At 38.9% G+C, this 27,567-nt stretch overlaps 1 protein-coding gene across 1 annotated transcript in view; it reads left to right on the top strand.

The window, feature by feature from the left end:
• Positions 1-23,242, top strand: part of PTPN12 (protein tyrosine phosphatase non-receptor type 12) — a 70,507-nt gene extending 47,265 nt beyond the window's left edge. The window contains exons 12-18 of the mRNA XM_039723727.1: positions 6,913-6,998; positions 14,251-15,215; positions 18,144-18,221; positions 19,526-19,614; positions 20,557-20,587; positions 21,235-21,351; positions 21,942-23,242. Coding sequence (XP_039579661.1) covers positions 6,913-6,998; positions 14,251-15,215; positions 18,144-18,221; positions 19,526-19,614; positions 20,557-20,587; positions 21,235-21,351; positions 21,942-22,003 — 1,428 coding nt within the window. The 3' untranslated portion in view covers positions 22,004-23,242. The remainder of the gene's footprint in view (positions 1-6,912; positions 6,999-14,250; positions 15,216-18,143; positions 18,222-19,525; positions 19,615-20,556; positions 20,588-21,234; positions 21,352-21,941) is intronic.
• The last annotated feature ends 4,325 nt before the right edge of the window (positions 23,243-27,567 follow it).

Here is a 27,567-nt window from a genome sequence, read left to right as displayed (position 1 = left end):
GGTTTTAATTAAGTCTGGTGAAAATAATTCCAAATAAAATTCATGTGCCTACTTTGGATATAATACTATTAGTTAAGAAGGAGATGCTACTGGGCTGAAGAGGAAATGTGTCATTTATTCTATTTTGATAATACTGTGAAGAACTGGAGTGCTCTGTAGGGTTGGTTTCATGGTTTTGTTTTCCTCTTGCTGTTCTTTCAAGCAGTGTTTGAAATGGGTTGAGTTCCAGAGGCTCTGAGAGCAGGGCCTGCCAGTAACATCCCAGTAAAAGGTTAATCTGATTGGCACTGAGGGGCAGCATTCATGGGGAAGCAGCTCAGACACAATCCCAAACGTGTGTTCCTGGGAACTTGCCAGCTTTTCCCTGCTGGAAACAATACTGTAAAAAGTCAGCAGCAAGGCATGCAGGGTTTGAACAGAGAGTTAGGATAGGGTGAGAGTTTCCATTAGAATTTGATAGATCCCAAACCATGTCAAAAATACATGATGTGCTTTAATGTCTTACCATATAGTTATACCTATTCTGAATGTGTAGAGCTGCAAATGTTTAACATAACACTAAGTATTTAAATGAAATGAAAAAAGGAAAACTCTGCTCAGATACCAGTAATTTCAGCAGTACCCTGCAGCAGCCAGATTTCAGGGTGAAGAATTGCTGCTCAGGGGCCATGTTTTTGTGATAAGAAAAGAGTTCAGATGCTGAATTTGATAATCAGAACTATTCCCTTCCCCTACTTAGTAGTACTTTCAAGTTACCAAACAATTAAATTGGAACAGAGTCTTGGACTGAAGCCCTTCCCACTGAAGTTCTTGATCATATTGTCATGTATTTCATGTTGATAGCTGTGCTTCTCACCATCATTGGCTCTGTTAGTACTGCTGCAAAGTTATTACACTTGGTGTTGTGTTTGGAAGCTTTGAAATATATGTGAAATCATTAATCTTGGTCATCTGATAAGGTATCAGATTTGTATCAGTAAAATATTTTATTTGAGAAGGTTCTTCATGAGCTGTAGTGAACTATATAGTTGTGAATTGTAGCTGTCTTGGAAGGTCTGAATCATATGGAATTTCATCAAGCTGGATGTTCTGTTTGGAAGTCAAAAAAAGAAAATTGGTTAAAAGACAAACAAGCAAGCTCACTTTCAATTCAGAAATGTTTCTTGTTGAATTTTTTCTCTTGACAGTACCAAGCATGTTACAGTATTGCAAGTCCTTGCTTTGCCCTTATCCATGAGTAGAAGCTTGTGTTCATAAACACTTTCTCCATAATTTGGCAGTGCTGGTACTCTCAGTGTCTCTTGCATTTCGTGCTGTAAAAGCAGCAGAGTTCTGTTGCTGTGGTTGACTGCACTTGTGGAAGTCACAGAGGAATCAGCTGCTATAAGAAGAATGTTGTTATTTGAAGCATTAATGGTTTAGAAACTGTAAGTGAAGGGACTGTGCTGTTCATATTCTCTTTGCTGTTTGGCAGCTTGGAAGGATATTTTTTTGTCATTGCAACCTTCTAAAAAATCATGTATTTCTTCAGAGACATTGATCTCGTTGCCTCTGTTGGAATGTTTTATTTAATCTGAGTCACTTGAGTGTATCATTTCAATCTGAAGTATTTCTCTTTTTATCTACTGATGCTCAGTGATTCCCATGCTGCTTTATGAAAAGGGCAAAAGGAATGTCTCAATTCCTTTTAAGGGAAAACATGAGATTACTTCTGGAGGAGTCTTTGCAGTAAATTTCCCAGTATTTTACTAGTACAGAAAGCTTCTGAATGACATTAAATATTTCCACAGTGAGTTCCAAAAGAAAATTATACATTGCAATTCCTGGGGAAAAGGTTTTGATTTGTAGGCAGTGTGTGTGAAATCTCGGTCTGTGGTCCTCTGTTTGCTTGAAGGTGGTGACAGCACTGTTTGGTGATTGAGCCCGTGGTGGAAGCAGGTGGGGAAGGCCCCCTTGGGAGGTGATAGCTCAGTTTGGGTTACCTTAGCAAGCTGGGTTCAGGCACTGCATCCGCTCTGAGAATTCCTTGTTTCTTTGCATTACTACAGGAACACAAGTTACTCTGCATTTCAGTAGAGTATTTGAGTTTTGACGTTGTCATTTGTTAATGTAGTCTTTCATAGGTAGGTGTGCACTCATCTATATATCTGCAATTTAGCAGCATACCTAGAAATTCCTAACTATGAGCACTTTCACTTGATCTCAGTAGCTGCTCCCTCAGGGAGCAACTCCAAGGCAACTCTTGAACTGTTGAGCATTTGATGCATATAGACACAAAGGTTGGGAAGGATCCTGTTCTTCTCTTTACCCATGCTGCAGTGAGAAGACAGGGCAGTGAGACAGTAGGACAGTTGTCTTCTGTGAGAAAGCAGGGTGCTACACTGAACACTTAGTGAACTGCACATTTGTTAATCCATTTTTAAAACATTATTCTGTATGATAACCCCTGTGAGCTACGTATCTTGTCCTGGTTTGTCTAAGCTGATACTTGTAAAAATTGTGCTCTGCCTGAGAGCACAACATCTGTCTAGAGAAGCAAGGGAGTGTTGACTGATGTCGATAAGCTGTGCTTAGGAAGGCTGTGGAAGGCTTTTTCTTAATACCACCATCTGCTCCTCTCAACAGATGCAGCCATCCCAGTGAGATACCCTATATTCACTTTCAGAGCTCAGCTTCCTCGTTTCTGCTCCATGCTAGTTTTTCTGCATGTTTGCCTGCTCACTTAGTTTGATACATATGACAGGGAAATCTGTGAGTTGGTGTCACTTAAGGGTGAGAAATACTCAAAATACTGGTTATTCCCTATTTCTTGTAACACAGAACTGAGAACAAGTGACAGGGAATGACTTCTCTAAAAGTAACCAAAGCCTTCTCACAGAAACATCAATCCATCGATCTAATTAAATAAAGTAGCAAAGTACCTCTTTTTTGGTGGCAGTAATTTATGTAATCATTCTTGCTCCTCATTGAATATAACTAAAACAGTGAATGGATCTGAAGTTTAACCTGATGCACAAGTGAAACTTCTGGCACCTCTCTGTCTGAAGCCTTCCCTCTGTACAAAATCGGGGTAACCACTGGCTTTTCTGGTGTTAAGTTAAAAAGTACCATTTTGTGTGTGCAGATTTTCTTGTTGGGTTTTGTTTGTTTGGGGGTTTAAATGTTTCTTTTTCAAGGAATTTTTTTTGTAAACTCTGTGGTTGTGCATGTGCCTTGGACATTTGAGTTTATACACATTTTTTAAGGCTTATACAAACTTTTTGTTACTGGTAACAAAAATGGCAGTGCCCTTTCAGCTACTTCTGCCTGTCTCAACTAGAAACTGCTTCTTACTGTATATGTGGAGTTTTAAAAAGCTTTGACATATGTTAGCTTTTTTAGTAAGCTTTTTCTTCTGCCTGTGAGAAAAGCATATCTCAGGAAACATTCTGTTCACAAACACTTCACTTTACAAACATAGAAGGACAGGGATGCAGCTGCTGGTTTGTTTTCTGGACAAGTTAGTCTAGAGCCAACAGGCACACCCTTTCCCTTGCCAATACCCTTTAGAAAACCAAGTGCATAAATAAGAAATGTGTTCCTGAAAACTTCTGTGCCAGTAAAACTGAACTGGGAGACTTTTCTGATCTGCTGTAGGATGGAGAGGTTGGCGGTGAGGGGAGGAACTCTTGTGGAGTCTTTCTCTTTCTAGTATCTTTCTGCCTTGTGAAACTGGCAGGGGCTGCAGTGCTGAAGCAAGGCCAGCAGCCCACTCTGTTCTCAGGACGCAGTTGTTTAGGATGCATTCTTTTCTAGCTTTGGTTGTCAGTACTTATGAGTAAGGGGAGCCTTTTTAGTACAATACCAATGCACTCAGTGCTATCCATAGTAACAAATACATAAGGGAGAGATTCAGAGTTTGCATTGCACAACTGGGGGAAGTGGGGAGGAACATGACACAACCATTGAGCAGGAAACAGAGTTTGTTGTTGAATACTGGGAGCCTCAGCATCTTTGGCATCAAGCTTGAGCATGGTCCTTTCCCTGAATGAGGCAATAAAATTAATGTCCATATTTGTTAAAGGCAAAGTGATCTGTATGGTCATTCATAACTTGATGTCAAAAAGGAGGAAATCCTTTTTTACATTTTTGAGAGAAGCTGGTAGAGGGGCTGGATGTTCATGTCCCATGGTAATGTTTCCAGTGCTGAGGACCCCAAATCTGGGTGCATACCACTGTAGTCATATTAATCAAAAAAACCCAAAATTATGCACATTCATATTTTCCCCCAGTCATTAGTTGCATCCAAAGCAGCATGGGCAGAGGTGAAGGGAGGTGATTCTGCCCCTCTGCTCCATGCCCGAGACCCCACCTTGGGTGCTGCCTCCAGTACTGAGGTCCCCTGCACAGGAGGGACGTGTTGGAGTGAGTCCAGAGAAGGGACACGGAGATGCCTCCAGTACTGGGGTCCCCTGCACAGGAGGGACGTGTTGGAGTGAGTCCAGAGGAGGGACACAGAGGTGAACACATTGAGAGAGTTGTAGTTGCTCAGCCTGGAGAAAAGAAAGCCCCAGGGAGACCTTATTGTAGCCTTGCAGTCCTTCCAGGGGGCTCATAAGAGAGATGGGGACAGATTTTTTTATCAGGGCCTGTTGCAGTAGGACAAAGCATAATGGTTTTAATTTCAGACTAGATTGCAAGAAGAAATGTTTTGTGATGAAACACTGGAACAGGTTGCCCAGAGAGGCTGTAGATGCCCCATCCTGGCATTCCTGACAACAGCCAAGGCCAGCTTGGACAGGGCTCTGAGTAACTTGATCTTTTTAAAGATGTCCCTGATCGTTGCAGGAAGGTGTGGATTAAATGGCCTTTGGAGGTCCCTTCTTACAGAAACTGTTCTTTGATTGTATAAAACCAAACAACCTTGATTGACTGCACTGGGAGCTTCAGTGGTGTTCATTTAAATGTGAGTGGCTTTTATCTGCTAATTGAATCTTACTCCAGAAAACCCTGATAGTTACAGCTAGTGGTCAACAGGACAATGAACTCCCTGTGCAATTTCCCTGAAAGGGCTAACACCATGCATTCATTAAGGAACAATAGGGTATTTCTGCTGGAGTACTTGTGCAATATTATATTTGACAGCAAGTTAATGGGGGCAGCTAGGGAAAAACTGTAAGAAAGATCAAAACAGTTAATTTTTTCCTTCACAGGTAAAGCTCCACTTAGTACACTGAGGAATAGAATTTGATGATAGACTCTTTGCAGTAGCCAGCAGTGGTATGGTAACTTTTAAGACAATTAATGGAAGTTAAAAACATATAACTAATTAATCTAAATTTAGGTGAAGTTAGTTAACTGTTGAGGCAACTTGTAGTTTATCTTCCAAAGCAAAAAATGCTCACTGAATTCAAATGCAACTATCACACCTGAAGCAGAAATTTAACAGGGAATTCCCTTTTGTTCTGTAAGACTGAAGGAGGTCAGTCTGTATCACCAGTCTCAGCAGGTAGGCTGGCATAGCAGACCCTGTTGCCTGAATGTGGTATTGGGCTTTGAAATGTATTACACAGATTTGGGATATTTGTTGTTCTTTTTAAAGATTGCTTTCCAAAAGAGAACTCCTGCAAAAACAGTCTTTAGGTAAAATAAGCATTAAAGTTAAGATAACACTAAGGTCCTCATTGGTTTTGTTGGGTCTTTGGCTGTGGCACATGTTTGGAAATGGTATGTCAGCTTTAGACTGTTGCACTATCTACTTTGATTTTTAGGAGAACTCCTGCAAAAACAGTCTTTAGGTAAAATAAGCATTAAAGTTAAGATAACACTAAGGTCCTCATTGGTTTTGTTGGGTCTTTGGCTGTGGCACATGTTTGGAAATGGTATGTCAGACTGTTGCATGATCTACTTTGATTTTTAATCATATATGGTTTTTTCCCTATTTTTGCTTAGGGGCTGGGTTGTAGTTAAATAGTGTTGAGAGCCACTCTTGGGATGCTGTGTTTTAGATCTGTGGTGAAAACAGTGCTGCTGGTTGTTTGTAGCTAATGCTGCAGCTATTGCTGAACAGTGTTTGCACTGTCAGGAATTGGCAAAGGCCCACCTCTGGAAGGTTATGAGTGATTGCTTTTGTACTGCTTGTTTGATTTCTTTTTATCTTCTCCCACTTCTTCTTTGCCTGCTAAACAATTTTGTCTTGACCCATGAGTTTTCCTGCCATTCCTGTTTCCCCTCCAGGGCTGGAGTGGAGCAATGAGAGTGGCTCTTGTAGGGCCTAGCTGCCTGCCAGGGTTAACACACAATAATATTTTACATTTATGTATGTGTAAGTGTGTATGGATTTATAAATACATACATATATAAAATATCTTTTAGGTCCTAAAGGGAAATTAAAATCTTCATGCTTTGCTGAGTAAATTAAACTTCCCTGCACACAAATGGGAGATACTCACTTGTCTCCTAACGCATTGATCTAAAACACTTTTGAATAAGATCTTTCTCATTTTCTTATAACACTCTAGATTATTCTTATCTTCATTGGAGTGATTGTACAAGTGAAAATAATTAGACTGACTGGAAAAGAAATGCTTTATTATCCAATTATTCATTTAATTATTCAAGGTGAATAATTGGGAGGGTGTACAAGAGCTTGCTTACTAAAAACTATCAGCTTTTGAGTATTTTCTCTAGTGGATTGTTCAATGCCAAACCGACCAAAATCTTCAGTCAGAAAAATTTGAAGTTGGATACACAAGGTGAAAAATAATTTTTTACATTTAGAAGAGAGTTTTCTAAGTGGTCTCTATATGACAGACAAAAATAGGTCATATTGTTATATGTTACTGCCAAGTGTCATTACAGATCTTTGGGCCTCACAGTTCAAATATTCTATGTACAGCCATGAGTAAAAATACCCTTTTTTCTTTTAATCAGGATGAAAATAATACAGAAAATGCTGTCAGTTCTTCAGATGCTGAGAAACAGGATTCTCCTCCACCAAAGCCTCCAAGGACCCGCAGGTAGTTAACTGTGATCCTCTAATATTTTGGGTTGAAAGATGAATAAAAAGTGGAATTGAGCTACTGATATTATAAAGACTTAAGATGAATATATCAATATATCAATATACATATCACATAATGCAAATAGAAGTCTTATAATTGACTAAATGTAAGCTACAATATTTTTGTGAAGTCTGTGTGTAAATATACCAACCTTGCAATGATTATCTGTGCATAGACATGTTTACTAGTCAGAATTGTTAGATCTACTTGTGTTTTAATTCTGCTAGGTGATAGTAGCAAAACAAACCTCAAATAGCCTCAAATAATGACTGAACCCTCCTTTTTGGAGAGAAAACCATAATGAAACATCCTCATTTATTCTAGAAAAATCTCAGACAAATCCTGTTTTAGACTAGAGTATGGCAACCAAATGCTGTTATTATTGAGAAGAACTGGTCTCACCAATCCTTTCATTCAGCAGAGGAAAATCTTCTCTACCTCTTAAAAATGCTTAGGCTCAGCTTTACAGAAGCTAAAAGTAAATCTGAACTAACAGATTGATCAGACTAAAATGGGTACCCAACCCAAGTGTTAAGACAGCTAAAGAAGCAATTCCCTGAGCGAGGTGTCCAAGGCCCCCAGCTGGTTGTGCAGAGCTTGTAGTGGTCTTTGGCAGGTGATCTTGCCTGTCTTACATTGCCTGTAGTTAAACAGACATAAGGTGAGCACTTGGGTTTCCTAAAGTTGTCAAACCAAGGAACCACCAGCCAGGTGATATTCTTGGGTAACATTTAGGCAAAGTAAAATATAGTTCCTTTAAAATAAAGAAAGAGGTGGAAGTAGGTTAGGGCTTTTTACAAACAAATTCCATGGTTGGTGCTATGTAGGCAATGTATTTTTTACCTTGTTCAGATTGATGGTAATGTCATTGTATTCAATTATGTAGATTAAGATGATGACAGAGGAGTCAGTTACCCTGTGTTCATGATGACTTCCAAGCTCTTGGAACTTCATCACTGAGTTTAGAAATCTGATTTCTGTCCAAGAGATTATTTCCTTCCTAGTGTTCCTTGACATAATCTCAGGTGTACCTTAGTTATTATCATTTTTATATATTAATGTAATATTGACATATGTATAATTCACTTAATTCATGTTTAAGCACACATCTGTCTTATCTGCGCTGCATTGTTGTTTACTTGCTGCATTAAGTTAAAATCTTTTAATCTCTCCTTAAAGCCTGGGGTTTTTTTGGGCCTGTTTCTATAAAATCATACTTTCCCATCTGCCAGCAGTGGCAGGCAGATTGATTTCTTAGAGGTGAATAAATGGAAGCTTTTAACAAAGTTGTTGTCTTTCTAAAATGGAGATTATTCTTTAAAAACAATTAATTAAACTCCTCCTGGAAGATGCTTCTGAGGAAAGACTTTATTTGCTATCAGTCATATCTGTTCAAAATACCCACTAATGAGCATGATTTTTTCTTGATGTGGGGGGTAATTTTACAAATCTACAGCCTGATTCAGTCAGGACATAGAGCCAGGTTTTGTGTATTGTGGATGTTTTGGCATAGATTAACATCCTTTTCCTGGAGAGGATGGGAGAGCAGAATCAGGGAAACATTTTAATTTAATTCCCATATGCACAAGGAAACATTTTTAGGTTGCCAGCCAAATGTGTACTTGAGTTTTAAATGCTCTGTCTTGGAAGAAGTTACAAGCAAATTGCTGAAGCTACTATTTTTGAAAAGAAATAAGGCTTTAAAATTCTTTATAACCTATGTTGTACATGGCTTTATAATGTGTATTTAGTAAATCAAGCTGCATTTTTTAAGGGAAGGTTTAACATTTGCTTTTTCTAAAGCAAGAAGGGTTATGGGAACTGACAGTGCAGAGTACCTTGGGCAAGCTTGGTTTCAGGTGAACTTGCCTGAGGTGATCCTGAATGAGCAGGAAAAAAATTGAGATTTTTTTTTCTTGGCCTCAGGATGCTTGTTTTCCATATTGTTGCTGGACTAAGCCATGTTTGCTTAGACAATAATGTCTGTGATACTTGTTAGTATCATAGACAGCCCCAAGTCTGCTGGATGAGATGGTGACATCTCTGCAGCCCCTTCCACTGGAAAACCACTCGGGTCATGGCACAATTTTTCTGTGAAGGTGGCTTTCCAACTCTCTCTTGTTCTGTTTGTAATGTTCTAATGAAAACATCTCAGGATCATCTTTAGACTTTAGGATCTCTTCTTCTGAAAGTGCAGTTAATACCAGGTAGCTCTTGTCTGTGCTAAGGATGAGATGTCACTAAACACTTTTACCATGCAGGTAGGAAGCTTACTCAGAGAGAGGTATAGTTAATCATTTTAGTACTTGCTTTGGCCTGGGCATGTAGTGATACTTTCTAGGCTGCTTTTTTGTCTTCTTGGAAGTTAGAAGTATCTTTAGGATATCATTATTATGTTGGTATTAAATTGGTACCTTGTTTGCTTAGGTTGCCATGAAGCATCTAGCTGTGCTTGTTTTGCAGAGGTTTGGAACTGTATTGCCTTCCAATCTTTTATCACCATGTAATGCTTTAATGTAATTAAATTTGCTTGTGAGTGTAGTAATTTAGCTTAATGTCTCTCTCCATTTGATGTCAACATAAAAAAAAGTCTAATATTACTCCTTGATTATTACAGAGGTAAACAAGAACAACTCATTAGTGCAAACACCAGCACCTTATCCTAGAAATTGCTTGGCTTGGCAGTTGATCATCACTTCTTGTGGAAGTCACCTCCCTTTAGAGGACTTGAGGGCATGGAAAGTCTTTGTTAGATACGTTTGCATTATTTTCAGGTTAAGGTAGGAAGAGGGCATAAGTAAGGTTTAACTTTGTTAGCTATGAGACTGCACAAAACTTAAGTTTTAAGTTTACAGTTTAAGACTGTACTTGACTTTAGGTGACTGTGTCAGAATTCAGAGGGAGCATCTTAATACTTTTGAGTATCAGTCTGTGAAATATTTGTGTGCTTAGTAGTTGATTCTAAAGTATAGGGGAAAGAAGTGGTTTATTTCAGTCAGGCTTGGTTACAAAAAGTTCTTTTCAAGTTCAAATGCAGTTTGAAATCAAAGCATAAACTTAGACATAAACTCATAAAAAGCAAAGATGATTTAGCAGCTTTTTTGTATGCAGTGTAATGAAGAGCTGTGTGCTGCTGTCTGAAGGTGAAAAGGTGAAATACTGTAGCAGTTTAACTTCTCATCAGATTCTGTTCCAACTTCAGTCTAATGATAGTAAATACATTTCCAGGGTTATGTGTTACTCTGGTTCATTCAAGCCCTGCAAACCATCTCTGTCTCCTGCAAAGCTAAGACAAAACTCATTGATGGGTGTTCCTTCTTAAACTGTCTCTAACTTGTATGCCACAATTGAAAAACTAAAGAGCCTTGGTAGGTAAATTTTAAGAGATAAATTCACCAGCTGGTTATTTTTATTAATTCATTGTACTTTTATATAAATTATTTGTAGTGCTTTTGCAACGTGCTGAAGTAGAATAGTGTGGTTGTCTAGCTTCAGCCTGCTTATGTTGAGTTTAATTTTCCTATTTTAATTACAAGGGAGGATGTAGAGCTTGGTATCTATTTTTGGCTGTTCATATCAGCTGCATTCCATGACCTTGGCATCACTCTCTTTTATTTGAAATACCCTACAGTATGCTGCATAGAATAACCATGGATTACTTAAGGCTTTTTTTCTTTTGAACACTGGCCAAGTTTCATTTAAATCTGAACCCATTGTGTGCAGTTTTAGTAATGTAGCTCTTTTCCATTAGGAGTAGAATGGATTAGATTCTAAAACATTCTAAAAAGTTATGTATTGCAGAGAAAGCAATAAATGCCTTTTTTCATGTATACATTTTTGGTTGAAGCTGTGGGAAGGCTTTTTTTTTTTTAACCAATTCTAGTACTTTTGGCAAATTGTGTGTAATTGTAACTATGACAAATAATTTTAAAAAGGTGTTTTTGCCTAATTCATGGTTTACCTGACACCCGAGAAGCCACTGGCACTAGGGCACTGCATCAGCTGTGTGGCAATAAGAGTGTATGAAAAAGCTGCCTTGATCTCCCAGGGGAATTCCATATCCAGCTGTAAATGAGGAAGTGCCAAGGCAGTGGCACTCTAAGATAATCAGGAGCAGTTGTGTCTCAAGAGGCGCTTGGAGGCTGAGTCATGACAAAGCTTTCTATTTTTTATCACACTGTGAGGTTTTGCAAGCCTGTGTTGATTTAAAGGTGCAATACAGGGAAGCTTTCTTCTCTTACTTGAATGGCCTGGCTTTCTTTGGTTCTCTGACTCTTTTCTGTCTCAATATCCTCTTTGATGAGCTTTGGGTGAGTTTCCTGGTATTTTAAATCAATCTGGTCTTACTTTCTCCTGTTGTTTTCAACAGTATTTGTAGCTCATTTTCAGATAATTTTCTGCCTCTGGGAGCAGAAATGTCTGTGGAGCACAGCTGCTGAAGGACATGCCCAAAGACAGCATTATGCAGCAGCCCAAAATGCCCAAGATTCACAAGATTTTTAGAAAAAACTACTACCAGAGATCTTCTGAATGTGTTAATATCCTAATATTTCTGCTGTATGAAAATGAACAGAAACATTATTTGCAATGCAGAACATGTGAAATAGTGATATTAAAAATATCAGTAAAATAGAAAAATGTTGCCTATTGGGATTTATTTCCTAATTTAAAGATAAAAAATACATTAGACTGCTATTTGGACATCTCAGTTTCTGAGCACAGATATCCTTCAATATTGATAAGGCAAAGAATGATTTTTGACAAATAATTTCTCATTTCTTCACTGTAAGCTCTCATCTAAGAAAGAAGTGACATTTAACTTCAAATGTAATGGGGAACATTGTAGTAGTTCTGTTGAGAAGTGTAGGAGGAAGTTGTTTAATCAACTTTTGGGCTGCTGATTTGTGCAGCATTTCCTGTATCATCAGTTCTATGGATACATCTAAAGGAACTGTTTGAATAAGTGTGAGGCTCTGTTTGCCAGTGGATCAAAGGGTACAGTGATTTTATTGACCAGTAATTGGTGAAGAACTTCATGAATTTTGACTGGCATTGTGGACCTATATCCTTGTTATACCTAGTTTAATGCTAATTTGATGCTTTAGCTAATTGTAATGAGTAATGTTAAGTCTGTGCCAGATAAGGAATTAGTTTTACTGATTGCAAATAACTCTGGGTCAGGAAAATCAGGTCAATAAGGGAAAACCATGATTTTCAGTAGGAGGATTTAGTGGAGATTACTAGTGAGCACCACTGCTGGTAAAAGGGGGCATGTAAACATTTGTGCAAGTGCACTCACTGTCTCCCTCCATGTGTTCCCCTCCCCATATGGAACAGAGGAGAGAAATCCTAGAGGAGGGAATTCTCTTGTCCTTAGTGTGTATTCAATTGGAATGAGACTAACGTCCCCCTATTTCCTGTCTTTACTAATTCAGGCAAACAACTTATTCTCAAGCTTATTTATTTTTCAACAACTGGAGGCAAGAGTTTCCAAGTCACTTCAGTTCAATTGCTTTGATGTACTTTGTATTTCTTCTGTTTTAATGTAAAGAAAAACAGCAATATACAAGTGCAGGGAGGAGAGGAAGAGAAGGAATGTGAGGCCCAACTCTTTGTGAGAGGGGTCAGGCAGAGATTGGAAGGGATCAACCAGGACTGCAAGGGGACCTCGGGTTTCCCAGATACAAAAATACAGGAACTTGTAGAAGATAGTTTGGAAGCTGTTGTAGTACTTCAGGGGGTTAGGATTTTCACAGACTGAGAATCCAAAGGATCTCTTTAGCATGGAATCTCTTGTATAAAGATTTTAGTTCTGCAACCCATTCTGCTATGGCTTGGTGCTAACAAAGTCACAAGGATGAAACACATGCTGTGGCCTGTCCCAAGTCAGGTGTGCTTTTACTTCCCTACAAGACTCCATTATGAAACAGTCTTTGGGCTTTTTTTGTTTTGGGTTTTTTTCCTATATGTCACAATAGTCTCAAGAATTTGCACTTGCTGAGTCCTTCTTAGGCATGGTTTGGAAGCAGGGAAGCCAAAGTAGTACTTTGATTTTGCTCATTACGGGGCATGAGACAAATAATGACAGCCTGTCCTTTCTCTTGTAGACAGAGTTCTTGCACAATCTTGTTCTTCTTGTGCTGGAGGGTCTCATGAGGGCAGAGTGGAATTCCCTCCTTCCATGTGCTGGCCATGCTGCTTTGGATGCAGCCCAGGACATGGTTGGTTTTTGGACTGTGGGTTGGTTTCTGCACACTGCTGGGTCATGTCCAGCTTCTCCTCCACCAGCCCCCCAAGTCCTTCTCCGGGGCTGCTCCCAGTCTGTTCAACCCCCAGTCTGTATGGATGCCAGGGGTTGCCCCAACCCAGGTGCAGCACTTTGCACTTGGCTTTGTGATGATGTTCTCATGGGCCCATCTCTTGAGCTTGGTGGGTCATCCTGGATTTTTAAAGGCATGAAAATTCTAAAAATGCCTTCATCAGTTGTGCTAAGAATTTGTAGTCAACAACTCTGCATCTAATCTGACCCCATATCCTTGAAGAACTTCTCCTTTTAAGTAGCTTGAGATGAACCGCAATTACAAGTGCTGTGGTCTCACTAATATGCACTGTAATTTGAATCATAAAGTCTACTGGAAATATTTATGTTGTATATACCTCATGTCAGCTAAATTTGGTTTGCAACTAAGCCAAGACTATCAAATACACAAACATAAAAATAAAATCCTCTTGAGCATGTTCAGAAAAATAAAATTGAAGTAAGATATTCAATGTTAAGTGGGCTGTAAGGATTTTTTAAAAGAAATCTTTCTTGGCTTTATTGAAATTTGAATTCCATATGTCAAGTTTCTCAGAGCCACTTAAGGAAAAAAGTAGTGAAATGCTGCCACAAGAGGGCCTATCTTGCAATGTCATTGCAAAATGCTTCTGGGAAAGGATGTGAGCAATCTTTGAACTATTAGTGAGGATTAGTTGTGGCCTGAATGAATGTCCTTGTGATATTCTGAAAGACATTTTGAGTGTGTTGACTTAATTCTTGCCTACCCCACTAGTCATATTCTATAACCATTTTCTGTGTGCAATGGAAACTGTGTGGAGTTTGATACTGGTGTTACAGCATTAACTACTGCAGTGGCAGATGGATAGACAGCTAAAATCTTGTCAAAATCCAGAAAATTTAGACAATTGTGTCTTGGTTGTTTTGCAGTTGCCTTGTAGAAGGAGATGCTAAAGAAGAAATCTTGCAGCCTCCAGAGCCTCAGCCAGTACCACCAATCCTAACACCATCTCCCCCATCAGCTTATCCAACAGTCACTACAGTGTGGCAGGACAATGACAGATACCATCCAAAGCCAGTTTTGCACATGGTTTCATCAGAGCATTCAACAGACCTCAACGAGAATTATAATAAATCCACAGAACATTCAGGGAAGAACGAACCCAGCGAACACACGGAGAAGAGGCTGGAGCGCAACTTGAGTTTTGAGATCAAGAAGGTACCTCTGCAGGAGGGACCACGCAGCTTCGATGGGAACTCCCTGTTGAACAGGGGACATGCAATTAAAATTAAGCCTGTGTCATCCTGTGTAACTGAGAAGAGCTTTAAGCCACAGGAACAGATTTCAGGGGATTCATTTGTAGATGCTCCTCAAAACTCATGTATGGAATACAGCGTGCCACAGTCTAACACAGCCTTAATACCTTCACCAGAAAGTCTGCAGGGCCAGCAGGTGTCTGATGCCCCACCCAGGCCGGATCGTCTGCCTCTGACAGAAAAGGGACACGCCACATGGTCACTACAAGGGCCTGACAATGCACAGCGCACGTCCCTGTCTGAAGAGCTGTCTTCAGACACCTTGTGTCACGGTGTTAAAACTCTCTCTCTAGCCTCAAACAGCCCAGCTGAACATCCTTCCAGTGATACTGTTGACCATACTCCTCTTTCTGTTCGAGCACCCCTCTGCTTTACTAATCCTCTCCATGCAGATGATTCTGACACGGATGAGGTGGACTTCGACAGAGCCATGAGCAAAAGCGCGTCCAATGTGTCAACCGCAAGTGCCACAGTCTCTGCTGCCACTAATACTGAAAACATTTCTGCCAGAAAAGTACTGCCAATGTCTATTGCTAGGCAAGACTTAACAGCTGTAACATGTTCTGAAGATGGCAAAGGTAGGTTTCACTGAGGTTCACAAGTGCTGCTCTTTATCTAGCTGCATCTGTAGAGTTGGACAACATAAATTTCTTTGCAATACAATTTTCTAAATGTAAATTTAATCAGTGCAGTATGGCAGCTTCAGAGAGGGCACAGTCTTTTCCTGACAGCTTTCAATTTGCATGTGAGCTGTTTTTGGTATAAAGTGCTATGGACCATGATTAGCTGCTTCAAAAGCTGTACTGTGAGCTTTGTTGTGAGCATTTGTTTAATGTTTTATTTATAATGCGTTCCTGTAGGTTTGTATGTGATTGTAGGTTTCTGTGTTATTATTTGGTGCATATTTTTTCTCTATGCCCAGTTTCATGGAAGTGTTTATAATAATTGGGGGTTGACTAGTCAAAGCATTTTCAACAGGCTTGTGCAAATACATAACAATTTCATGCTTATTGGTTGATGTGCTGTTCCTAAAAATGTAGATGTAACCTCATTCACTGCGTTGCTCTTTGAAGTTGCTCATGATTTGGCTTCTGCATTTTAATAGTGTTGTAAATATTTAGCTGTGCTTTCCTCTTTTTCTGTACATGGCTGGGGGTGACAAGCTAATACAGCTGTTCATCTGAAAATCCAAGTTATGCTTTATTAGCACTTTGAAATTTATTTAGTGGCTTTTTATATTTTACTACTTTGAGGTTTGTTTTTTTTTGCAAAAGTTTGCAAGTTAGAACATCACTTATTGAAGGCAAAAGGGTCCCATAACATGCAAGTGCACATTTCAGTCAGGCTGGCACACTTAGAGCAGATGGAGGATAGAGCAGGGAAGAAGAGATTAGGCCTTGGCAACTGCTTGTGCAAAGCCCAACAAAACAAGAAGTGAGGCTGTGGAGCTGAAGGAAGAACATGAACTTCTGGATCCAGCTCAGACTCCTGTGCTTGGAGTTGCTTACAGTGATGGCCTCACCTCAGGAGTCTGTGCAGACTTCATGACCTTCTGAAGTGAAATGGGGCTCAGTGTATGATGCAAGATGCAGAACCAGCTGAATTGCAAGTACTGGCTTTGTGAACTGAATGTTCACCAAAAGTCATATATCCAGAGATGTGGACTGTTTTGCAGCCGTAAAAACAATCTGTTTCTGTAGATCTTGATGTAGAGCTATAGATATTGATATGTACCCATAGATCTATAGATTTTGGTTTAGATTGTGTAAACACAGGACAATACTTGCACATACCTGTATATTTTTAACACTGTGACTTAAAAGATGCGCTGCAGAGCTGACAAAGCCCTTTTGTCATAGTTATTTCAATTTTGCAAGCAGTTCTTGGATTTGTTTTATAGATTTGCAGGCTATTGTATTTTTCCTTTTAGGCAGAATTTTTTCTGCTTTCCCAGAGCAATCATTGTTTGTCACTGTTTGGAAATTATCACCTCTCTGTGCATCTCACTATGTAGATGCTGTAAGAACATGCAAATAAAATAAGTGATATGTCATAAATATGATAAAGAATTGGAGAAATGTCACTCTAGAATTTGTTTCATGTAACTGTGTATCAGAAACGTCTTGAAATAACAGTACAGCCCTTTGCTGCTGGTATGTTGATGATTTCACAGGAATTTATTAAAATTCTAACAGTAATTTTTCTTATCATTTATCTCATGTTAATAAGGGTGTATCTGTTCCCTGTTTGATCATGAACACTTCCCATTTTACATTCTGGTTGTAGGTCTTGTAATCCCTCTGGGACTCAAGAATGTAGGGTTAGATTGCTTTGCACCAGTGATCCTAAACCCTGTTTACAGTGGCTTTCTCATTTTCATACTGGCTCAGGACTCTTCTGTCTGCAGCTGGGAATGTGGCTGCAATCACCAGTGAAACTTGTCTGTGAACTTAGCAGCACCCTAATTGCCTAACCATAACTGCTGCTGTGCATGATCTTACCACACACTTAAATCCTCCTTTTCATTCAAATGAAGTGAAAAGTAGTTGTACCCTGAGGTAAAAGGAAAAAAACAAAGAGAACAATAAACCAGAAACAACACCTAAACAAAACCCTAAAAACTCACTTTCAGTTAGTGCAGATCCATGGTGACTTTATTTGATGGTTTTATAGAGGCTCTTTCTGATAATGAAGGTTTTCTTGTGCTGTATGTAAACTTGAGATGGAGCAGGTCTCAGAAGTCACTTGGAAGATGATGGCTTGTAGAACTTGATGGAATTCTGTCCCTGCAGCAGCTGGGGATGCTGGCAGCTCAAGCTTCACGTCTTTATTAGTTGAAATGTTGTATTTTTGAATCCTGCGCAGAGTACAGTTGTCAGATGAGATTTCTTATGGCAGCAGCTACTTTAAATTGCTTTAAACCTTTAATTACTACTCCAAATTTCTTAGTGGGTCAGAGCAGGGCTTTTGCTGCCAGAATAGCTCGTGTTAGTGCACTCCTGGGAGGTGAGAGGGGACAGGCTGGGGACAGGATGTGGTACTGGCACCAACAGTAGCCGTCTCCTCTGGCTCCTGTTTGCCCTTTGGCCCAGTAAACCTTGCACCAGGCTGTTTAACCATGTCAGTGGTATGGGAGCCAGTGGGTTCAACATGGATTTGGTAAGCAAAACTGAGACTTGAAAGAATGAACAAAAAGTATTCATTTGAATTACTTAGGGGTTTTTTCCTTTGAATTATTTAGACTGAAAATGTTTTTGTTTTCTTGCTTGCATAACACACAAACTGATCCTATGCCCTTAATGTGAAGTTATTGTTGTTAGATGAAGTTGCTCCACAGTGTTAGTGTGGTAAACCAAAATGTTTTATAATACTTACAGCAAATTTTTCGTTTGCTTTAGATACTATACCAAGTTTAGGATTATAACATATATGAAAAAATCAACTTCTAAAAGTCTAGGAGAAAAATCTATGTATTTTAACTTATCTAAATGTCATATTTGATTTAGATGCTGATGCTAGTGAAGATTCCTCTCCCCCGCTCCCAGAAAGAACACCAGAATCGTTTGTATTAGCAAGTGAACAGAGTGAGTTTTTGATGTTTGGTGGCAATTGGAGATAAAATGTGAAGAGCTTGTCAGTATTGTATTTGAGTACCCCTGATTTTTGGTTAGTCTGTTGGAACAATTGTAAAATTGAATGAAATCTAGCATGTGCAGTGGCTTATTTTGGGATTTAACTTTTCCACACCCTTGAACACAGAGAAATTATTTTTCATTTTCTGACTAAATATGGTGTTATATGATATTTAAGTAATTGGGGGCTTCAATAGTAGTAGAGCTGGTTTTCAGTCTGAAGGGTATGGAAATGAGATGATACAGTGGGGAAATGCAGTATGGTTAGGGAATTTCCCAGCTATTTTAGTTTGCTACTGCTCCCAGGTAGGGAGTGAGTATGCACATGAACAGTGTTTATCTGATCCCCTTTCTTGGGCAAAGGAAAGATGATGACACTTCATTCTGCACTGCATGGAGTGAACAAGCCCAGTTAGTCAAGTTTAATCTAGTTCACTCTTTGTGTCAAAAGGGTAACTGCAAGAGAAAGCTGACACTTATGATGTGCTCCTATTGGCATAGTTCATTCATCAAGCTAGTAATGGCAGAACACAAAACAGATGAATTGAAATGAAGTGATAAATTAGGTTTATGCTTGGTACCTTCCAAAAAACCTAAAATGATATAATTATTTACTGAGACTTTGTTTAGTGCCATTTTGAAATTAAAAAAAAGTTGGGCCTAAATCTAAATATTTTCATCAGGAAAACACTGAAGTTTTGTAAATGTGTTCTTTGAGCACATAAGCATAGGTAGTTCAGAGTCAAAGTGATCCTTTCTTTGGATATCATGGACCTGTTGCTTTTCTGTGACCGCACAAGGAACAAAGCTGTTTTCTTTTAAAATCTCTCTCCAGGACTGGAATCACTTAAAACCACTTCTATTTTGTCTTTTTTGCACAATGTCAATAAGGACAGGTGTGGCTGTCCTGACTTGTATGTTTACTTAGGAGATCTGAAAAATACATACTATCACTGCCCAGCTGATGTAACAGAAGTTCTAAATTGTCCTTGAAAAGGAAGCCAATTCCCCTGGTTGATTAGGAACCCCCAAAGGAACAAAATGAACATCCATAATGCAAGCACTGTACTCTTGTGCTTTGAGTTAGATTGTGGCATTTTGCCTTTTTTGGAGCACTTTTCATGTAAAGAGATTTTTCTGGTTTTACAGGCATTTAATCTAAAAAAAAAAAGTTTAGAGCACATTTCTAATGCTGTGTACTAATGCCTCATCATGAGGAGATGTGAAGTGTGTTGAGCTGATGTAATTCTTCCTAGGCACGCCCTTGCTGAAGCCAGCTGTGGCTGCGCAGTCGGAGTGGAGCGTGCTGCGTGACCAGCACCTGCCTGAGCACACAGCCTCCCCAGTAAGTGCAGCAGACAAGTCTGTACTCATCACTCATTCCTGGTCTGGTTGGGACCTACAACAAAAAGTAAAATCCATACTTGTGAGAAGTTGCAGCTGTTGGTCATCAACAACTGGCCGGGTTTTCCTCTGCCTGAGCTGCTGAATTGACATGAAGAGTATGTTTTCTTTCCAAGAAAATGATCTGTTTTTCTAAGGTCAGCAATGTTTTTAAAAGGAGTACTCCAAAATATATGTTAAACTATGGCCTTAAGAGTGTAAATATGCTGCTTTTAGGGAGCTTGCTGTCTGCCCTTAAATAGATCTTAGCCCAATTCAGACTGGAAGAGAACAGCAGTCTCTCATCTAAACTTCTGCAGGGCCTCACTCCAGACTAACGAGGGATTTTTCCAGCTAGGTCTTGAGAACCTCCAGGGATGGACACTTTTTATGGGCAACCTGTTTTGCTGCCTGAAAATGGTTTTCCCTTACATCCATATTTATTTTAAACAAACCATTTTGCCCATCAGATTTCACTTTTCTCTCATCCAGCTCACAGTCATCCTGCATGAACAACTGACAAAACTTTAAAAGCATATAAGTCCTTTTTACATTTGTCCCTTTTTTTCATGTGCTCCCAGTATCTCACTTAAAAATATGACAAAAAAGATAGATGTGAATTTTCAGGGACTGTAAATATAGTGTGAAAACAAACCTACCTAAATAAGTTGCAGTGTCATGTTTTCAAATTTTTATTAAATGCTAAGGTTTTAATAGTAAATTCTTATACTAACTACTGTAGCATTTTTTCAGTGTTGAGTCAAGTCAAAAATGTCGAGGTAAATTACCATTTCCATGAAAGTTACATGATTTTGGTGATGTTTTCATAATCTTAAATTTCTGTGTTTCTTTTAACTTTCTGGAAGTGGTCTGTGTAATTATTTTATATATTTCTCATTAACAGGGTTTGAAAACAACTTCACCTATACTACCTGGTAAGTGGTGGAAGCTTTTCTAATTTTTTTTTTTCAAAATACATTTTTCCTACTGAACAAAAATTTGCCTGAACTTGGTGTTTGCTCTGAAGGTATCTAAGTATACTTGTAAATACATTTTTCCTACTGAACTTGGTGTTTGCTCTGAAGGTATCTAAGTATATTGTCAAGTATACTAGCATTATACTAAATATATTGTTATCTATGATGTCTAAGCACCTTTAGTTTAGGAATATGTTGCTGTTACTGAACATGTACTTCACTTGTATTATACTAAATATATTGTTATCTATGATGTCTAAGCACCTTTAGTTTAGAAAGAACATGAACTGAAGACTTTATGTTGCTGTATTAAATGGCACTGTGAGCTTTTGCTATAAATAGATGCTATGTGGGATTTCAGCTATCCATACAAACTAATACAAAATAATCCAGATATGGAAAGCAGGAATACGTTGCTGTCACTGAATATTTACTTCGTAAACAATTTTCAAGTTTCACTTTTAGGAAATGAGAAATTGTCTTTCAAAGCTTTATTTTTGTAAATGATATTTGCTGCCAGTTGTTTTCTGGGCTGTCATGACAAGTGGCGTTGCCACAGTGGTGACTAAGTGGATGTTACAGTGAGGGGTCTGTGTGTTTTCTAGATCGTCCTGAACGAAGCAACAAAACACCAACTGACACTTTACCTCAGATTGCTTTCTCTGGTTCCACTGACACAAGAGGTCAAATTTCAGAATTTCCTGCAGAAGTAACAGATATTGGTAATTACAATTCTTTTGAAATATAATCACTAGATGACTTCAACAGGGGATTCACTGTCAGTACTGGTTTGGATAGCTGCTACTGCTGCCACTCTCCAACTCACTGAGATGCAGAACCCAGACAAATAAGCTGCCTGGTCTCTTCAGCAGTGCTGAAGAAGTTTTCCCCAGAATAAATGATTAAATAATTCTTCACTTTGAAAAAAAGCTGAATTGTATAAAATATAGAATTTGTCAAATGGGTCATAATTTTTGTAAAGTTTTGTGCATTTTTGAAAATTTCCAAAAATAATACCTGATAACAGCCTAGGTATGCTGAGAAGGAGGAAAAAAAATATAATAAAGGCTGTAATACTGTATTTAATGAAAAGTACTTTCCAGTGAGGTTTAAGTACTGAACTATAATGTAATACAAATAGGCCAGAGTGCCTTCAGAATTCCTTGTATTACAAAGTTGTTTTCTAGCCCTGAGAGTAAATGTATTCTGTAAGAGCTGAAGCCATGTCTTAGTGATCTTCTGACTGCTGCCAGCCTTTGTGAGCCTGTGCTGTCCCAGCAGACAGAAGTATCAAATACATTTCTTTCCTCAGGTTTTGGTAACCGCTGTGCAAAGCCCAGGGGACCAAGAGAGCCACCCTCAGAATGGACATGATCCAAGAACCAATGGACATACTATCAATAAATTATACTGGAAAACTCAAGTGCCACTGAACTAGAGAAATAGTGTTCCACTTTCCTGGGGGGCGACTAACACAGAGCAGTGTAGATCTAACTATCAATGGTACATCCTTGCAGTGCATCCCACGCAAAGCCTGACACATGGTTCACAACAGTGGATTCCAGTATTACAACCTTTTGCTGGGGCCATCTACCTGCCTTACTACACTTAGGAGAAAGTATTACATATGATTTATTTTGTAACTTCAAGTATTATTGCCTTAATGTCTTTTAACCCTGTTACACGCTGCTTGTAGACATATGTTAATATAGTAATACTTTTGACAGATTGTGTTTATGGACTACTTTTTGCTAACATTTGATTACCATGTATGCATTATTTTGTATATGTACAGGGCAAGTAAGTATATAATTTGATAAAGTTACAATCATAAAATATTAACAGAAGATGTAAGAAATCTCTGCATGATCTAAATTTTTGTGTACCTTATTTGTAAGTTATTTGCCCTGAAGTTTTAGAAAATAGTTTCTGGGGTTTTTTACAAAAATTGCTGGACACACACAGCCAGAATTGCAGGTTAGCAGAGATAAAGATTGTAATGCATTTTGTAAATTGTAAGCAAAAGGTTATTTTTATATTATATACTGTTTAATTGTCAGACCTGATTTGTTCTGGTTTTCATCTGGTCATGGAGATTCAGTAAGTGCCTTGGAACAGTATTGAATTCTCTTAGCCTGTGTATGTTTCTTCAGTGTTTTGAGTTCATCTGGAATTAGATTATCAAAAGATTTGTATGTTTCTTAGTATATTTGACCTGCCAGTAAAAGAGAAACCATTTTACATAATCAACACTCCTTAGTTTTCATTTTAATGTTTCATCAGTTGCAATCTTTAGAAAGTTCATCTCTATCACCTTTCTGTGTAGTAGGATTTTACAGTTTTAATACGGCGTGTTTCTAATTTGGGAAAACCAGAACACACTGCTGAAAGGACTGTTCAATACCACTGTCTTCTCTTGCAGATGGGGAATACAATTTATGTTGTTCAGCGACTGTGTATGTAAGAAAGCAACTTATATGAAGGTTCACCTGGAGCCCTTGCAGCTACACTGTATCTTGGCAATATATTGTGTCAAGAGTTAATCCTTATAAGGATTCCTTACTTAAACTTTTCTGTAATACAATCTTTAAATTAAAGAAAGTAAAAATCTCACTCTGGGTGTTTTTACTCTTAGTAAAGAAAACTGTGTCCAAAAGCCAAGTGTAACACAGTGAAGGATGACAGTCTGGCTTAGCTTACAGATCTCATACTTGAACAGAACACTGACACTCAGAACCTTATTTTTAGTAACTACTTTAGAAGTTCTGGCTGGCAAGAATGCCAGAGAAGCAAAGAAGAATGTTGAGAAGAAAATGTTCATTTTAGGTAGTGAAAGTATATTAATCTGAACTTAAGCTGGGAACTTTGTCTGATCTGCTACTTGTACCTTTAGTGTCTCTGCTAAAAGAGAGCTGATGCCCCGATAGCAGCTCTGTTGTAACCTCCTGAAGGGATGTAACTTGCAATTACTGCAATTACTGCCTCTGACTCTGGGTTTAATCACCATGTGCTTCGTACATGTGACAGACTGCCAAGCTGGGGAGCTCTTTCAAAGAACTGTGTGCACTATAAATACTTCCCATGGATGTAGTTCTGTAGTTATTCATTTAAAAATAAATAATTCAATGATATGTGCCATCTGGGATAATCTATATCAACTGTGTTTCTGACTTGTAAACAGTTCAGACAGCTGGAATGTTCTGCAGTTGGCAAAATAAGGCTGGCCTGAACTTTGTCTTCCTTCCCTCGTGGTGCAGATGATTAGCTCAGACTTTCACTCTTACAGAGCTCCTGTGGATTTGGATGGGCTGTCAGCACCCCTGGGCAGTCCAAATCAGTGGAACATTTGGGAAAAAAGTTAAATAATAAAATTTCCAAATATGTTTTGGATGTACTTTTCAAGGATCCCTTCCATATTTGTCCATCAATAAAACAAATCTGTGCAGGTAGTAGATTTTCTGGTTTTCACAGATGAAATTCACTTAACAGCAAAGGCTGTCCCAGATCTGTGCACTACATACAGGTCATCTTGTTATGTTTAATTAAAGTACATCCAGGTTCATCTTTTTTTCCCCCACTTTGTTTTGCACAGATTTGGATCATATTCCAGGCTGAGTTTGTCACAGAAAAAAAAAACCACCGCAAAAAACTCAAAGAAAGGTTGCAGCCTTTCTTTGCTTTAGTGATAAAAAATTGCAATTGTTTGCTATGGATTTCTGTTTATTTTGACAGAGCTGATTCACAACTTGCTGTTCTCTGCTTTGGGTTTTATATTTTCACCTATTTCAGGTAAGCTGGCAGTTTTAAGAGCAAGGTGAAACCTGCCCAATGTCATTACTTTGTGTAGCCACTCTTGGGGGTGGTGCAGAGATAACTGCAGCTCTGGATGCTTTATGCTTGGGAATTTCACTTTGAATTATTATTGTCTTAACAGCTTCATCAGAAAAACCCTAGATCTTCCCTTGTGGTTTATTTGAAATGGAGTCTAAAAGGGTTTAAGCATTACATTGGCTTGCAAATTATCACTAAAGCCATTTTGTACATATATTGAAATCAAGCCTGTATAGTTCCAGTCTTACACATTAGTTTTTCTGAAAGCAGTCTGCAACTTTCATCTCTGAAGTGCAGCTTTTCAGGCATGGACTTGATCACTGCAGCAAAGAAGCAGTAATGCTACTCAACCTAGCTATTTTTATTAATAACTGCTGCATTGGCTTCTTTGTCCTTCAGTATTTTTCTAATATACCATTTATTATTTTTTTCTAAAGGTATTAATATTGAATTAAATAATGCAGTGAATTATCACATCAAAAGAATGAGTTCTCTGTGTTTTAGAAATGTGAATTCTCAAGGCTCAGAAGAAAGCAGACCTCTACTAATACCATTGCTTATCTCTATTACTCAGCATATTTAAGGTTGTGCATTGATTTGACAATTTTGGTATTTGACAATTTTGACTATTTTGGTAGTAACTGGAGCATTACACCAGCGTTTTTATTTCTTATCTGCTAGGAAAACCTGCTGCGTTTACACAGCATTTTCCTTAAAGAAGTTTCTAACTTGGGAAGTGGGCAGAACAATTAAAATCTCGAAGAATTATTTTTGGGTTTTTGTATATTGGAATCTTGGATTGGGTTTCTTTGGAGATAAATTTCTATCAGAATGAGTGAGATCGAGTGCAATGCAGAGACTGGGCAGTGTGATAACCCTTTGCTGCTGGAGCAGTTGCTTGTAGCTGCAGGTCAGACTGTTGGGAAGCACCCAAACACAAAGCTCTTGCCTGCAGCATAACCCCGACATGCTGCAGACAGAGAAAGGGAACCTAGCAAGAGAGGGCTGGACTGGGGAAAGACTAGCAATGAATATTACCTTCAAAAGGGGATTTTGAGGAGGAACAAGGAGTTAAGGACTTCAGACAATGGAACTGAACAACCAGATACAACTGCACACAACTAAGGCTTTGAGAATTTTCTCAAGGCTTAAGGGAGGAGTAACATCTCTGCAGTATAAACAAACAAGTCACAATTCCTACAGCCCACTGCCAAAGAAGGGCCTTTCTCACAATCTCAAAATGCTCTTCAGCTCTTGAGAAGCTGGAGAAGCTTCTAAGGGAGGTTGTCCTGTGTGGTCTGAAGAGCAAGGCTAAATGCATGGAGCACATGAACCTAGGACTGAGCATAGCAGGGGCCAGCCAGCACAACACACTGACTGCTCTGGAGCCCTGGGAGTATCTAAAGCCTTTAAAACAGCAAGGCTGTGAAGTGGTGAGTAACAGGCTTAGTGACATCCAGTAATAGCCAGGCTCTCTGATGGGACTTTTCCTAACCATGCATGTACTTAATCCAAACAGGTTTGTCAAGTGTTGGCTCAAACAGAACAAGGAAATAACTGTTTTCTTGGCTGCAGTGCTGTTGTATCCTCAAGATTTGTACCAAATGCTTCACTTCATCACTTCTAAGACCACATGGCAAGAGTTTAGTATTTGCAGCCTTAGAGCAGCGAGTAAATAAAATGTTGTTTGCTCATCTATTGAGTGTAGTTGCTGTAACAGTTGATTTCTTTAACAACTTGACTCTTGCTTATGAAATTGTATTTTGTCTGCATCAAGCACTGTGGTGAAGCCAAGGTAAGAAATCAGTTTTGCATTTTGGCTTAAATCCTGCAAAGTTACATACCCTGTGCATGTAAACAGCCGTGGTGAGCTCAATGCAGGTATTCATCCTTGGGCGTTGTGTGCTCGTGTTTGCAGTGCTGGGGCACTCGTAAGGACAGGGGTTAGCTCTGCTTCAGGCACTGAAGCTCCACAGATTTCAGCTGGTGAGGTGGAAGTTGTCTTTCACATCTATAATTCCTACTTTCATCCACAGAGTTACAGTCCCTAATATAAAAGATCACAGGCAGGTAAAAAAAAAGATCTTTTGGGTAGGTAGTGCCACAATCTCACAGAGAGCTTGACTGTCAAGTCAAAAGAAGAGCCGGATTTGGATCAAAGATGATCCCATTTTTCAAACATAGAGCATCAGACTGCTGAGCTTTTCTGCTTGCTCAACTCTACTCTTTACCAGAAGACACCTGGTGTGTGGTTCCATCCCAGTATATATTCCACCTGCTACATCTCTGGCCTAATGTTAAATGGACCAAGAAACCCCATCATAATCAGAGTGTTTTCAAGTCTTCTGCTACATTTGTTCAAATTTTTATTTGCTTTCTTGCTGTTTTCACATTAAATGGTAAATTCATTGTTCAAGTGAGCCTGGAGAAGCGGGCAGGAAGAAGATACAAACCCTGTGAGGAAACATGCCAGCTCTGGTGTCCATTGGTTGTAGCTGTTCTTTCATTTGCTGCATCTCCAAAATGAATATGCTTTATGGTGAATACTTAACTTTGTAATGTCAATTACACATTTTATCAGCCCTGCCCAGTGCACATCTCATCTTAGGGTTTCAGTCTTGCCTGAACTGAACACTATTTTGCTGTAAGTGAAGGAAGGTTGGGCCTGGTACATTCTAATTCCACATGTTACTATGGTATCTGGACACAACTGAACCCAGCAGTGAAAGGCCAGCAATTTTGTTAAAAAATAGTAATGTATCTTCTGATCTGTTTCATTAGAGACAATCAAAAGCTAAAATAGCCATCCCTGTGAACTCCAGTAGGACATCTAGGGCTACCTTTCCCATTGATGGGAGTGGCCCAGACCATCAGGCTTTTCTGAAAAAGCACTTGTACACTGGATTTTATAAAAGTTACTTTAAAAATTACTCATAACTCAGGTCATGAGATTCATGGAGAGTAACGTGTGAGGACTTCAGAAGTGAAGCAAGTTGTCTGGATAAAGTGATCCAAAGAATGGTCTCTGCTTGGTGTGTGGTAAAAAGTGAATCTGGCAGAGTTGGGAAAAACAAGGAGCACACAATGCCAGAGGAGAGGAGGAGGGA

This window comes from Passer montanus, unplaced genomic scaffold (genome assembly GCF_014805655.1).
Source record: "Passer montanus isolate IOZ18808 unplaced genomic scaffold, ASM1480565v1 scaffold50, whole genome shotgun sequence".
In the NCBI taxonomy this organism is placed as follows: Eukaryota; Metazoa; Chordata; class Aves; order Passeriformes; family Passeridae; genus Passer; species Passer montanus.
Note: the sequence above shows the minus strand (reverse complement) of the source record. Positions and strands in the feature narration are given on the sequence as shown.